Genomic DNA, 15,647 nt, shown 5'->3' with positions numbered 1-15,647 from the left:
AAGCATTAAAACGGCCCATGTGCCTCCCATTTCAATTAGTGTGCATTACAAATGAAGTTTGGGAATAGCGCAGCAGCTACAACTTTGCTGCTGTCTCCAGCTCCACCTCTGGCTGTGACTCGCTGGTCCTTGCTCTGGCTCTGGCGCTGGCAACAGGAACTGCAAAGCGGAAATGCTTGAGGCAAATGGTCTGACCTGAGCCAAGCGCACTGTCGTTCGCTTTGTGGTAACTTTGACCTGTCTGATAAATTTCCACGTAGCCGCCGTTGCCGCTGCCGCTGCCGCCCAGCACCAACCAGCTACTCACCCATACATACATATGTATGTATATATAGCTATATACACACTTATTTACATTTACTTATAGATTTGTGTGCATTTTAAACGAGCTACAAGTCGCTTTTGAAACTTGAATGTGCATTTAAAGCTAAAGACAAAGACAGATTTAATTAACTTTTGATTAATGAAACGTGATTAATGTTTGACTGCAGCTGTTAAATGAACTTAAAATCTTCTAATCTCTTAAAATTTGATTTAAAAAAAAATAAATTTAATTTTTGCAATTTTAGTGAAATAATTTAATTTCAATTACGCAATTGTAATCAAAAATGATGTTTATAATATTAAAATCTTATATCTAATTATTGTAATATGAGATGGTTACACTTGAAAAAATTATTTAGCTAAGTAAATCTCTTATTTATTTTTATATTTAAAATTTGACAAATTTGACACAAAAATTAATGAATAGTTTTATTAGTTTATTTTAAAAAGAATATTAACCAAAAGTATTGAAAATTAAAAATAAATAAATTGAGTTTTACACAGACGCAACATTTGTTGCAAGGGTCGCAAATATTTAAATGATTCGATTTTAGTCAAAGCTTAGGCTAAGTCTGTTGCAATGCTCAGCGAGTGATTATGCGAATAGCTTTTAATTAACTTTAAATAATGTTGAAAATCAAAGACTGTTGACTTGTTTATTTTCCTTTGCTGCACTTCTTAGTTTGAGTTAACTAAACAAAAAAAATGCTTAGTGAGGCTACTGCGTCTTATGTCTTATGCAATTAAATACTTAATTATGCCGTTCTCTCTCTTTTTCTCTCTTTATAGATTTGCTGATCGAAATGCTGGGTGTGCTGGCGAGCTATAGCATAACGGTTAAGGAGCTTAAGCTGCTCTTTGGCACAATGAAGGCGAACAATGGCAAATGGCCGCGCCATTCGGCCAAATTATTGAATGTGCTACGCCAAATGCCACATCGCAATGGGCCCGATGTGTTCTTTAGCTTTCCAGGACGCAAGGGATCGGTAAGTAGCGCAGATATATATTTAAGCAATAACAGCAGCGACAATAAATAGAAACAAGTTGCAATGCGACAAGTTGCTATCATCAATGGCCACGCCCGCTTTTGTTGTTCCAACCCCTATGGCTGTAATTGTCTTGTTTTTTTTTTTTTTTATTTGAGCTGGGCTGGGCTGGGCTTAGGCTTAGGCTTCGCTCATTTTATGGCTGTGTCGCACTTAAATCGAATTGTCTAATGGCTGCGTCTGTGTGTCCTGCTGAGTGTCGCATAAAAGTCGCCATAAAGCGAATTGGAAGTCAAATGTGAGAGCCAAGCGCAGCATTCCAAACACATGTGGATCGGGGGCTGGGGCTGGGGCTGTGTACTTTGCTTTCATTTTAATTTTCATTTAGTGCAACGTTTAGTGACGCCTCAATGCTGATTGGCATTGGCATTGATGACTACAGCTAGCGACTCAATTTCGGTTACACATAATGAGATTTCAGTCCAGCCCTTTGTATGTAACTCTCTGTGTCTCTGTGTGTGTGTGTGTGTGTGCGCTGTGTCCACAACTGTGCGGCATGCCAACAAATCCACACGCAGAGCGAACGAGACAAGTTGACGAACGGCAACAAAGTTAAATCATCTGTGTATGGCACAGTTGGCATTATTGCACACACACACACACACACACACACACACGCACACAGACTCAAGACAAATGCCAACAGCCTTTGATTGCATGTGGAGCAGTCTGCGTATTGTATGCACTGCATATGAATACTGAATAGCATCGAATCGAGAATATATTTTATACTTGCAGATTCTTAACATCTCGAGCGCAGCTGCATTGTGTTTGTTCCATGAACTCAGCGCTCAGTCTGCTGTATTTTTATTAACTGCTGCGTACAGCATAAATAAATAGAAACGAGCCGGCTAAGCAGCCTTAAAGCTCTAACAACAGTTTGCATTTAAAGCAAAGCGACTTAAGCTGAAACAAAAATTTAAGCACAGCTACTTACTGTTGTGATATTGGTCACGAATTGTTGTCCAGCATTCAGTTTGATGTACTTAGCATTGCACATCAGTAATTTAGCAATTTGACTCAGCAGTCAGTTCAGCAAGAGCTTGAGAATTCCCATGAATTTGCAAGCAAAATTTCTGCGAAATTATTGAAATCGCTCAACATTATTGATGCCAATCGTTTCTTATGAAATCTAAACTATAAGCAACGTAAACAATTCAAATTGCTAAGCTGGATAACTTGATTTTCTACGAATTGATGAAAGTAACTAGATAGGTAATTGTAATAGTTGTTACTTATTTGCTTGCCACTGTATCTAATTATAACTAGTTAGTTACTTGGAGTGTTATAAATAACAATTTGAATTGACTCACACTTTTTGGAATTTGTTTACTTGAGCATAAATCGAAAAATGAATAATAATATTCAAGCAACTGGAGCTGACTTAGAGCTTAGAGGCATAAGCTGATTTCAAAACAATTCAAGAGTGTTAAAAGCAGTGAAATCCACGTGCCAACTTGCATTTGTATATTTCAATCATTAACTTTACTTTACATTTGTCATCACAATTAAATAAGCAAGTGTCTAATATTTTATTAGAACAATTTTTATACACTTTGACATTTTTGTAAAAAATGGAAAATGGGTATTATGAAGTTGCTCAATGTATGTAACAGGAAGAAGGAGGCGTGGCAGACCACATAAAGTATATATTCTTGATCAGCTCGACGAGCTGAGTCGATCTAGCCATGTCCGTCTGTCGTCTGAACATGTTTGGCAACTGTTCCTCAGCAACTAACAGAGCTGAGCAACCCCAAATTTGGTTATAGTGCTCCATATCCAAACCGAACGCTTTTTTTATTTTTTAATTCCTCCCCCTCCCCGCATAATCGAAAAAAACAATATATAAGGCGTAGAAAAATCTTATAAATCACAAAATTGCTAAGTCATGTTTTCGACCGATTGTCAAAACTATCGATAAATAACTTAGGAATTTTCACATTTCAATTTTCAATATAGACAGCGGGTTGAACGTGCTGACGCGCCATACAAACGTCGCTGCCGAAGCAGCGGCGCCGTCAAACAACGCTACAAGCGAAAACGAGCGTGACGCGTTAGCTGTTTGTGTGTATGTGGTTTGTGAGTGATGGTGTGTTTGCTGGCGAATACCTAGTCAAAGTTGTATTTCCTGTTGGTGGCGCCAACTTTCCCTGTCCTTGTTATGAAAATTAATGTTAACAATTCAATGCGCAACTAAATTAAAATAAAAGTCAAATAAAGCAGCTGTACAATATATTGACAAAAGTGTCATAATTTAAATAAAATAGCTTACTGCTCAACATATGCAGCCAAATTTTGTAATTGGCGTTTTATATAAATGTTATTGTTTTTATCATATATAGACGCTATAACAATTCAAGTTAATTGCGGTCTTAGCTTAAAAACAAAGTTAAAGTTGCAAGTGCTTGAGCTGCAGCTTTAGCCTTTAGTCGTAAATTAAAACTGATTTAACTGAAGCTTAAGCAAAGCCGTAGCAAGCAGCTCAGTTTCATAAATTAAGTTGAAAGTTTAAGCAACATTAAGTTTTATTTTGTTGGCAGCGCATAAATTGAAAATTGCTATCAAGCAATGCAAGCGCAAATAAATTACTTAACTCGTAAAGTAAACAGGCTAGCTTACAAATACACACACACACACACACACACATATAGTATGTGTGTGTAAAGAGTAAACTTTGTTGAGTCGTCGTCGTCGGCAGCCAGAAAGCCACACCGACAAAATTCATGATAAATCAAATGCTCTCATTTCCTTTTAATTTTCACATCATTTCTGCTTTTGTGCTTGGACGAGCGAGTGTAGCATGCAACATGCCTCAAAGCGAAATGCACATATACAGCTATAAATATATATGTATATATGGCTGCATGTGTTTGTTTGAATAAGTGGCGCTTAGCTTTTGATTTATGTCGCGCATCACACACTTCATTGCTTCGCTGCTGCTGCCTACTTGCCACAAGTTACTGCTACTAGTGTGGTCATGTTGCTGCTGCATTGTTGAGTTGCGGCACTAATCATGTTGCAACACTCTATTTACAGGCCATGGTGCTGCCCCCGCTGGCAAAGTGGCCCTATGAGAATGGATTCACTTTTACCACCTGGTTTCGGCTGGATCCAATTAACTCGGTGAATATAGAGCGTGAGAAACCGTATCTCTACTGGTGAGTACTGCTACTTGGGGGCACAATCCAATTAATTGCTAATTACTAATTGCCACACACGCATTGCCTGCCACTGCTGCAGCTTCAAGACATCCAAGGGCGTTGGCTATACGGCGCACTTTGTGGGCAACTGCCTGGTGCTTACATCGATGAAGGTCAAAGGCAAAGGCTTTCAGCATTGTGTCAAATATGAATTCCAGCCACGAAAGGTAATACAATTTATATAGTAAACCCCACACACACACACACACACCCCCAACCCACGCAGCTTGTAGCAAATTTATGCGACATGCAAGCAAAGTTTAATTAACATTTAGCGCGCGCCATAAAAATGCCTCTAAAATTTTCTAATCTCGCTCGCTCTTCTGCGTCTTCTTTAGTGGTATATGATTGCAATCGTGTATATATACAATCGTTGGACGAAAAGCGAAATCAAGTGCCTCGTGAATGGACAACTGGCGTCGTCAACTGAAATGGCCTGGTTTGTTTCCACTAACGATGTAAGTGCTACAACTGGATTTGCTCAGACAGCACTAATTAAGCCATAACTTCCACTCTCTGCTCCATCTCTCTCTCTCTCTCTATCTCTCTCTTTTGCAGCCCTTTGACAAGTGCTATATAGGCGCCACGCCTGAGCTCGATGAGGAGCGCGTCTTTTGTGGCCAAATGTCGGCAATTTATTTGTTCAGCGAGGCGCTGACAACGCAACAAATCTGCGCTATGCATCGCCTGGGGCCCGGCTACAAGGTAAGCGCCCACTCCTTAGTTGCCCAAGTACCCACCAAGACAAGTGTACCCGAATCCAATCTAAGTCCAACTAGCGCAAATAGCTGGTGTACAGTTATTTAATTGCCCCCCACACTGCTGCACTGCCTATCACAGCGCACCTATTGCAGCAGCAACTTGTCCTTGTCCATAAATGTCCAACTATCGTTCGTAGCTTGAAATTATGTTATCGATAGTATCGTTAGATGCACAAGCTTTACCCATTTTTTATTTCAATTCGTAGCAATCAGATGGTAAAGCCAAACAAATTGTTAGTTTTATTTTTTTATATAAAAAGCAGCTTGAAATAATCGATAATATCGATAGCATTGCTATTTTCATTTAAATTTGCTTTAAATACACTCAAATGCCAAATGAACTCAGTCATATTATTTTAAATTCTAGCTAATTATTTTATTGTGTTATTTTTTATCGTTATCATTATCAAAATCATTTAATTGACAGCAATAATCTTCAGCTACAATAAAATTAGTTGCAATTGTATTTGTTGTTAGTTAGTTTAGTTTACTTAGTGCATCTATCGATAGTATCGATAACAACGATAGATTGACAGCTGCACCGATCACCTGTGAAAAGATTTGTACTTGTGAAAATAATAAAATGTATACATATTTTTCTTTTTATACTTGTGCCTTACGCTCTTTCTCTCTCTCTCTCTCTCTCCCTCTCTCTTTCTCGTTCTTGTGCTCTCTCTTTTGTCAACTGCATTGCACCAAATGCAAATATTGCACCAATTACGTATAACAACAACAACAAAAATAACGCTAAATGTTTGCGGCTTATACGTTGCACACACACACACACACATGTTTCTGCTCACACACATACACTCACATACTTGATTTAATTTCCAAATCGCACAGTCGCAATTTCGTTTCGATAACGAGTGCTATCTGAATCTGCCGGACAATCACAAGCGGGTGAGTCACTTTCAACTAACAGCAAATGTGGGAATTGCTGCTGCTGCTGCTGCTGCTGATGCGGCGGCAACTGGGCAGCAGCAACAGCAGCAGCTACAGCAACAGCAGCAACAGCAACAGTTGCAGCTGCAGCTACAATTCCAAGTCCTGGCCGCCGAGCAAGAGGCGCGTGCCATTGATTGGGCCGACGAGCGACTCGATTTGAGTGCAGCATTTGTAAAAATTCGCGCAGTGCTAACCGCACGCAATGCGGTTGCATTGGCTGGTGCTGCGACACAGCAGCAGCCACAGCCACAGCCACAGCCGCCACCGCAGCAGCAGTAGCAGCAGCAGCATCAACTGCCGATACAACAACAACAACAGCAGCGGTTATGCCTAGCACGTCACACGATAACAGCAGCAATGATCATCAACAACAACAACAACAACAACACGCCGACAACAGCAACAGCAACTCAACTGCTGCTGCGGATGATCCGCTCGGCCATTTGCCAACTGGAAATGCTTCTTTTGGTATTTATTATAATTTTGCTTTTGCTTGTGCGTGTACGTTTGCTTTCAATGCTTATGATTTCCGTTTCAATCTTTTATATTTTATGTTATTTACACACGCCACCAACACACATCAGACCAACTACGTCGCATGTCCAGCGTGAGCAGCCTCAGCTCCATGGGCATTGCCACACAGGCGGCCGACACTGAGGAGATCAACCAGCTGAAAGCTGTAAGCCAATTTCATTTTAATTTACACAATTTTATTTGCTCTCATTTTTCGTTTGTTGTCTTTATTCATTTATATTGTGTTGTTGTCTCTTAGTTTGTCTTAAGCAAATTAGATTTTGTGATAATTGCTCGTTAGGCGTGCACAACTCGTTAAATGCTAAGCTCATACAACTTGTGCGTCCGTCTGTTTGTCTGTCTGTCGCTTAGCCTTCGCTTGTAACGCCAATTAAAAAGTTTATGCGACATCGCCTTGAGCGCTTGGAGTGGAGCATTGAGAATCCAATTGCAAAACCATCGAATTAAAACGCATCAAATCATAACGTATAGAGACAAAAAACAAGTCGCCCCCCCCCCCCCCCCCCCCCCCCCCCCCCCCCCCCCACCCCCCCCCCACCCCCCCCCCCCCCCCCCCCCCCCCCCCCCCCCCCCCCCCCCATAAAGCTGAACTGGCAGCAAACTTCAAAGCAATTCAAAATGTTCTCATTCATTGAAGCGTAGCAGGCAGCGCTGCTCTATTGAATTTACAACTGTCGAGCCACCACCAACAGCTCGGCACACACAGCTTAAAGCCGCAACCAAACAGCAGTCGAGCTGAGGCTCTTGTAATTATGAATATTTGTTGTTGTAAGCGCCTCAAAACTCGCGCGCTCGTGCTCGTTGCTGTGTTGAGGGCATTGAAATAAATGTTGCATACATTGCAGCGCAACAAAGGCGCGCAAGCTCGAAAATGTAGAACTGAACTCAAGATTGTTAACAATCTTTAATGCTGCTCCAGCATGCAAACTGCAAATTCTATGCGCAATTCTTTTGTGCTACTGCATTTGAAATGTGAGCTGCAGCGCTTGTTGTTCTGCTACGAGCATTTTTATTATTATTATTACTATGGAAATACATGCGCGCTGCTTTTAGCAGCTGCCGCGAGTGCATTAGTTTAGCTTACTGGCCTAAAAACTTGCTTGGCTTGTATTCACTTTGCTTACATTTTTTAAAAATTTTTATTTTAATTTATTTATTCAATGCAAAAAGAAGTATTTTTAGCAGCAAATCGTTCCGGCCAACAAATAAAAAATGTAAAGCAAGCGGCTAACATGTTTACACACACACACACACTCAAGCACACACGCACGGCTAAACTGTTAACTGCAAAGAATATTGCGCATACGCCTCATATGACGGTGAAACACACACAATGCACAGCCGTTCGTCGTCGTCGTCGTGCGTTCGTTCGTCCGGTACATTAATAACCATAACTATAACTATATAACTGGCAAGTCATGGCTTATAACAATTTGTATTGTGTGCGGCTACGAAAAATAACTACAGCCAGCTATATAATATATATATGTGTGTGTTTCTCAATGTGTGCGTAAGCTAAAGCCAAAAGCGTATTGCCAGCATGACCGTTCAACAATTTAACACGCGCGCTCGCAACAACAACAACAAAAATAACAACAAAAACAACAACAATGCATATATATAAACTTATATATGCTTTACTCTAGTAAATGCCAGATGACTTGTTGAAAGCTATGCCTAATCCACAATTTACTCTGCTCATTCTCTCTCTCTCTCTTTCGCTATCTTCCTCTCTCTCTCTCTCTCTCTTCACTGTTTACTTGCAGGTGCTGTACGATGGCAAACTATCGAATGCCATTGTCTTCATGTATAATCCAGTCGCAACCGATGGTCAACTCTGTTTGCAGTCTTCCCCCAAAGGAAATGTTTCATATTTTGTACACACACCGCACGCGCTCATGCTGCAGGTAAGCAAACAACCAACACACACACACATACATATATACTCTATATATATATATACAATGTTTACAACGTTAAGTCCAGTTTAGTTCAGTTCAGTTGAGTTGAGTTCAGTTGAGTATAGCTAAGTCCATTTTCATAGCGCAGCTAAAAGGCCACAGACTAAACAACAATTTTCTCACACACACACACACACACACACACATAGCGCGTCACATAAATTTCGTGCTGAATTTTACGACTCGGGCGCATGCTTTGGCATTTGTTATTAGCTGGAGCAACAGAGCAGCAGCAGCAGCTCGCTCGCTCGTCCGCCCTGTTCTTATCATCAGCAGCCGCATTGGCGTCTGGTCTCTGCTGTAGCCGCCTGCAAAATTATTCACAATAAAGTTTGTAGCAATTTCTTGTGCAAACAGCAGCAGCAGCAGCAGCACAAATCATAAAGAGCGCAAATCGATAAAAGAAATGAAAACCATAGCTGCGTATACATAATTATGCTAAGCCTTATAGACAAGCAATCAGGCTAAAGCTAGGCTTAGCAAGTTAACAAGAATTTTGCAGACATGTTTCAGACACGAAATTTGAAACAAAAATGTAATTACTTTTTGAAAAATCAGTTGAGAATGAAATTTACTTTACTGCTTCGTTTTTGATAAATATTTGCATTCAACAGAAAATAATATTAACAAGTGGACAGGTTAAAGTTGGGCGCCATCAACTTTTAAATACACTTTGACTAGGGCATCGCAGCAAACACATACACACAAAACAGCGGACGCGTCACAGCTCATTTTCGCTGTAGCGTCAGCAGCGACGGCGCCGCTGCGTTGGCAGCGACGTTTGTATGGCGCGTCAGCACGTGGAACCCGCTGTCTATATTGAAAATTGCAATGTAAAAATTCCTAGCTTATTATCGATCGTCTGAAACTTGCCACAATCGGTCGAAAGATGACTAGGCCAATTTTGTGATTTATTCAATTTTTAAAGATTTTTGACTCCTTTATATCGTTTTTTTCGATTTGCGGGGGGGAGAAATAAAAAAAAATAAAATAAAAAAGCACAGTGAGTCCTGGATATAGGAGCACCACATACCAAATTTGGTTGCTCTAGCTATACTATAAGAGGAACACGCATTCATACAGACGGACGGACGGACGGACAGACGGACATGTACTATATCGACTCAGCTTCGTCGAGCTGATCAAAGAATTAATACTTTATAGGGTCCCTGCCATCGCTCTCTCCTGTTACATACATTTGAGCAACTTCATAATACCATTTTTTACAAAAATGTCAAAGTGTATAAAAACCAAATGCATGCTTAGAGTTAAATAACAATTTAAGCTGCGCTGTTTTAAGTTTATGCAGCTCTTGGACTTTGTAAATGCGAATTAAATAATGAATTATAGTCATAAAGCTAAAATAAGTTTCAGCTCCGTTTAGTTTCCAATTGATTATAAATCCGTAAGCATATTTGATAAAAAAAAAAAAAAAATAACAAAATTTGACTTTTTCAAAAACCTTGATGATTTTTGTTGTCTTAATTATTTATTTGAATTGGCTTGGAATTTGGGTATAAATTTTAAATAAACAAAAATCTTTTTAAAGCAAAATAAAAATTTTATAATTTTGTACAATTATTTTTAATAATAAATTATTATAAATGGCGAACTGAGAATTGTAGTTCTAAACCCAATCTAGTTAGTAGCTTTGGATACAGTGTAGCTGCAGCTTAAGCGACTTGTTTGCACTTTGCTATTGCTATTTATTTATCTGATTACTAATACATGCTAATTTATTTGAATGCACTACAGGATGTCAAGGCCGTCGTTACACATTCGATACACTGCACTCTCAACTCGATTGGCGGCATTCAAGTGCTGTTCCCGCTGTTCTCGCAGCTGGATATGGCACATGAGGGCATAAGCGATATCAAACGTGATCCAACGCTATGGTAAGTCGAAACTAAAAGCAAATGCGCTAACAAGCTGAGGCGCTACAAATCTGTGCTCTCTATGCAGCTCGAAGCTGTTGGGTTTCATTTGCGAACTGGTGGAGACGTCACAGACGGTGCAACAGCATATGATACAGAATCGAGGATTCTTGGTGATATCCTTTATGCTGCAGCGTTCGTCGCGCGAGCATTTGACGCTGGAGGTGCTTGGCTCGTTTCTGAATCTGACCAAATATTTGGTCACCTGCCTGTCGGCCAACAGCGATTTGCTGCTCAAACAGGTAATAAATTCATAATTTGTTTACTCATTTACTTTGACTACTAAATATATGAAATGAGTGTACTTAAGTATATTTAGTTTAATGCATTGAAAACCAAAACGCAATTCAGCGCATATCGATAGGCAATACATAAATGCAGTACCGATAACGATAAATCGTTAGCATGCCGATTGCTGAACGAAAAGCATGTCATGCATACAAATTGTTTATGATTTTGATTTTCATTTTACGTATACGTAATGTAATTTATACTGTATTTGAATAACTAAGTTTGCTTTAAGTGCAGAGAATATTAATAACGTTTGCATGCCACGTGTTGCGCCTTTTCCAGTCTTTGTCTCTGTGTGTGTGTGCAACTCTTGAGAAAAATGCCGGGGGTGCTCTGAATAGAACCCAACCAATATAAAAATATAAAACCCTTTGGCATGACTAACTGACATATGAACAAAGAAATTTGTACAACATTAACTTCAATTCAAACGGTCTCTCTATCTCTATCTCTCTTTCTCTCTCTCTAACTATCTCTATCTCACTCTCTGTCTCTTGCACTGTGTTTGTTTGTCTTTGTTGTTTTTTTATCTTATGTTGCTGCCAACGCCGCTGCTGCTGCTGTTGTGTTTAATGTTCTTGTTGTTGTTGCTGGCTGCCTCACAGTTAAACACGGGCCTGCGTAATCCTTTCAAAAAAGTAAACATCACTCTGTGTTACCGTTACCGTTACCCCCTACTAAGCACACATATTTAACAATACACGCATACACATATTTATATTTTTATATATATATGTGTATGTGTGTGTGTGTGTGTTTCATAAGCAACTCTATGCCAAATGCCTTATAACAAAGATTAGCTTATATTCTCTCATGTATTTGCTGCTTATAAAAATATATATATGCTTAACTTCTTTATCTGTGACTTTTGTTTCTTTTGTTCTTCTGTTGCTTTTGCTTTTATCTGCACTTGAAAACAAAAAGATGCTTCAGCTGTCCGTCCGTTTGTCCGTAGGTCCGTCTGTTTGTCTTTGCTGAGCTCTGCAAAAATATCCACAGCTCAAGTGCCAAACTAATAGAGCAAACTTGCTTCAAGTAGTTTATCAATTGAAAGTACAGTAAGCATTCTAGATGAGCAACATTTTGAATGCAAAATCAGCGAAGACGAGTTCATTCTTCCAATAAATCAATTGAACTTATTAGCTGTGAAATCTTGTTCTGAATAGAGTTTAACTTGTTAAACTCATTTGACTTCAAGCTGAGCCAAGATACTTCAGTCTTGCTTCAATATACATATTATTGCAAACAATAAAATCTCTTCAAGTTCAGCTTCATTTGCAAGACACAGAGATTGCCTAAACTTTGGATTAATCGAAGTTTTATTTTATTTTATTTTATGTTGCATGCTTTCTGTTTGTCGCTGTTGCAACTTCAATTGGCTTTTATACATTTGTAGTACGCACTGCCTTTACAAAAAAAAAAAAAAAATTAATTAAGCACATGCTTCAACAATCGATTTACTATAATCCAAAACAAAATTAATCGAAATTTAACTTTTTACCCAGCGCTATCTGCTAAAGCATAGCATCAAGTGAAATATATACAATTGAAATGAAAAACGTCTTTACAACTAAACTGATTTCTTCTACTTTGTCTGCTCTCTTTCTCTCTCACTATCTGTCTCTCTATCTCTCTCTCTCTCTCTCTCTTCAAACTTTTCCTTCACGCATTATTTCGTTTTCTGTCGCTCATCAAAACATACAAAACGCATTGTGTTTCCGTTTCATTCCACATTGTTTCATCATTCAACGCTTTTCCATCTCTCTCAAAAAAAAAAAACAACTGAATATCAAATTTAATCCATAACAAACTACTACAACAGTTCTACCAGGTGAAGCTCAATTCTAAATTCGTATACTCTATATTATTGTCATTACGTTCCGTTCCGTTCCCGTTTCGTTTCGTTTCGTTTCATAACATAAACGTATCGTTGCTGTGTTATCGCTTGCGTTGCTCTCAATATACCAAACACTAATTATATAATAATTGTCTTCTCTGCAAAATTTATTCTGTATTCTGTAGTCCTAACATTTTGGTCTCAACCCAGCCTCTGTATACACATGCCCATACCCATACATATGTACATACAACTCTCGCATAGTTTGGCTTAACGTATTTGCTCTCGTAATTAATATTTGAGTATGGTCAACAGACAAATTTTATATACCAAAGCGAGTTGAAACTTATAGTCAGTCAGTGCCTAGTTAGCTATTATAATTGTACATTGTTATTATCATTGCCATAGTCGTGTCTCTCTCTCTCTCTCTCGCTCTAATTGAAAGTTGACGTCACACCTACGGATTTTGATGCGTGCCCCAAAAACTTGTTTGATTATTTGCTAAAGTAAAATAAATTTGCATGCAAACTAAACTCTTCACACTTGCTGGCTCTCTCTCTCTCTCTCTTTTTTGCTGTATGCCCCTTTATTATTTTATACATACGTGCACAGTTTTTAATTGGGAAACTTCTGTTGCCAGTTTTTCATTTTTTTTGGGGGGCGTTACATGTTTTATATGTGTGGCATGCTCGCTGTTGCATTGTTATGCTTGCTGTGGGCCAGCATCAATGCCAACGCCAACGCCACAAACTTTGCCCTCACTCATACACACACACACACACACACACACACACACACACACACACATGCATACATATGTAGCTATATGTAAAAATAAAACTCTAGCACTGACATTTGCAATTTTTGACAATTTAACAGTTCAAATTTGGCACTTTTATTGCAATGCGCAGGGCAATGGCAAATTTGAGTTTTTAATGCGCTTACAATGCAATTCCCATGACTTTATAAGCCAAGCGCTTGGCATAAGCGACTTCGAGGCTAATTAGACTCTGTACATATATATTTACAAAAGGGTCTTATCATTTAGTTCACACATATACATATATTATTAAAGTACTCAACTTGTTGTTCAATCCTTAAATTTGTCAAATTGTAATCTAATCAAATGTACTCTATAAAATTATTGAATTGAAATTAGAGCCCACTTACACTTAAATTGTGGCTTCTATTTTCATCATTTGATATAACTTTAACTTTTGTTTTTTATTTACAAACAAAGATATAACAAATTTTTACTTTATGCAGCAAATAGTATTTTTAAAGTAGCCCCAATTAAATTATTGTTCACTCTATTTAAGTGTTCATATTCTCATTTTATGTTAAGTGCGTTAGTTGCTTTGTACAGGGTTTCATATTGTCGGTTGCGCTTCATTTGTTTCAACATAAATCAATGAATTTTTACCAAGTCTAGGTAAAGCAAAAAATCTCACCATGTTTTGCCATCATTTTCAGCCACTCTAGCCTTAGATCTAATAGTTTACTTATGTCTCTCTTAATATTAAAATTTGTGTATATATATAAGCTAAACTCATAATTAAAACAGTTACTTAGCTTTTAGCTTATGTTACATTTAATAATAATAACTACATTTAGCTACAATAATTAACTAATTTGTTCGATTTTAGCTTTAGACTAATAGCTCTCTCTTGTTATTTGAGAATGTCTTGTATTTTGTTAATTTCTTGTTACTTATTTTTATTGTGTTTTATTTTTATGAAATACCTACCGTTCTCGTTGCATTGATTGCTGTTTTTGCTGCATGTTTTAAACAATATAACGCATCCTAAACCCTACCCTATATATATATATATATATATATATATATATAAAAATGTATATATCCAACGTCAAACTACTACTACAACAATCAACATGAATACTTATAAACGAAACTCATGTAACCCAAAACGTATGTATACAAATCAAAATGTTTATTATTTTTGCGCTACTTTAACAACAAACACACACATAAACACACACACACACACACACACACACATACACAATCATTACAATTTTGTATGTAATTCTGTTGAGTTTCAATCGAGTTGGAGGACAGCTAGTTACTTAACTAATTCCTTGCAGTTGTTCTGTTTCTCCTTTCTCACGTGGCAGCTGCTCGACCATGTGCTGTTCAATCCAGCACTCTGGATCTATACACCAGCCAATGTCCAGGCGCGTCTCTACTCCTATCTGGCCACCGAGTTCCTCAGCGACACTCAAATCTACAGCAATGTCCGACGCGTCAGCACTGTGCTCCAAACTGTGCACACACTCAAGTATTACTACTGGGTGGTCAATCCACGCGCCAAGAGCGGCATTATACCCAAAGGACTGGGTAAGTTAACCGCAGAGAAGCAGCAGAGTGGAGAATGAAATAGTGAGTGGCTACATTTTCTGTCTTCTCTCACTTGCAGATGGACCTCGCCCAGCTCAAAAGGACATACTGGCCATACGCGCCTACATTTTGCTGTTCCTCAAGCAGTTGATTATGATTGGCAATGGCGTCAAGGAGGATGAACTGCAGAGCATACTCAACTATTTGACCACCATGCATGAGGTGAGAGAGCCTAAGTCGAATTGTCGAATAGTCTAACTTGTTGGATGAACTGTTTGACGAATGAGAATTACATTTACCCATCAATTGTCGAAAACTCTCGATGGAACACAACTAAGATAGCAACATTTCTTTTTCATCTCCAACGATGAAAATTTCGTCGAAATCGTCCAACAAATTCGCCTATGAATATTCAATAAATTGTTGACCAACTTTCCCTTCCCATTGAAGTC

The 15,647-nt window shown here is 38.5% G+C and overlaps 1 protein-coding gene across 1 annotated transcript in view; it reads left to right on the top strand.

Moving 5' to 3' along the window:
• The window catches only part of LOC108606195 (neurobeachin), a 191,359-nt gene that overhangs the window by 153,875 nt on the left and 21,837 nt on the right, over nt 1–15,647 (top strand). Inside the window, 13 exon segments of the mRNA XM_033294473.1 lie at nt 1,114–1,310; nt 4,407–4,528; nt 4,611–4,737; nt 4,909–5,028; nt 5,129–5,275; nt 6,178–6,507; nt 6,510–6,747; nt 6,864–6,958; nt 8,580–8,720; nt 10,530–10,669; nt 10,737–10,950; nt 14,973–15,195; nt 15,275–15,417. Of these exon segments, the coding sequence (XP_033150364.1) occupies nt 1,114–1,310; nt 4,407–4,528; nt 4,611–4,737; nt 4,909–5,028; nt 5,129–5,275; nt 6,178–6,507; nt 6,510–6,747; nt 6,864–6,958; nt 8,580–8,720; nt 10,530–10,669; nt 10,737–10,950; nt 14,973–15,195; nt 15,275–15,417 (2,237 nt within the window).

This window comes from Drosophila busckii, chromosome X (genome assembly GCF_011750605.1).
Source record: "Drosophila busckii strain San Diego stock center, stock number 13000-0081.31 chromosome X, ASM1175060v1, whole genome shotgun sequence".
Lineage (NCBI taxonomy): Eukaryota > Metazoa > Arthropoda > Insecta > Diptera > Drosophilidae > Drosophila > Drosophila busckii.
Note: the sequence above shows the minus strand (reverse complement) of the source record. Positions and strands in the feature narration are given on the sequence as shown.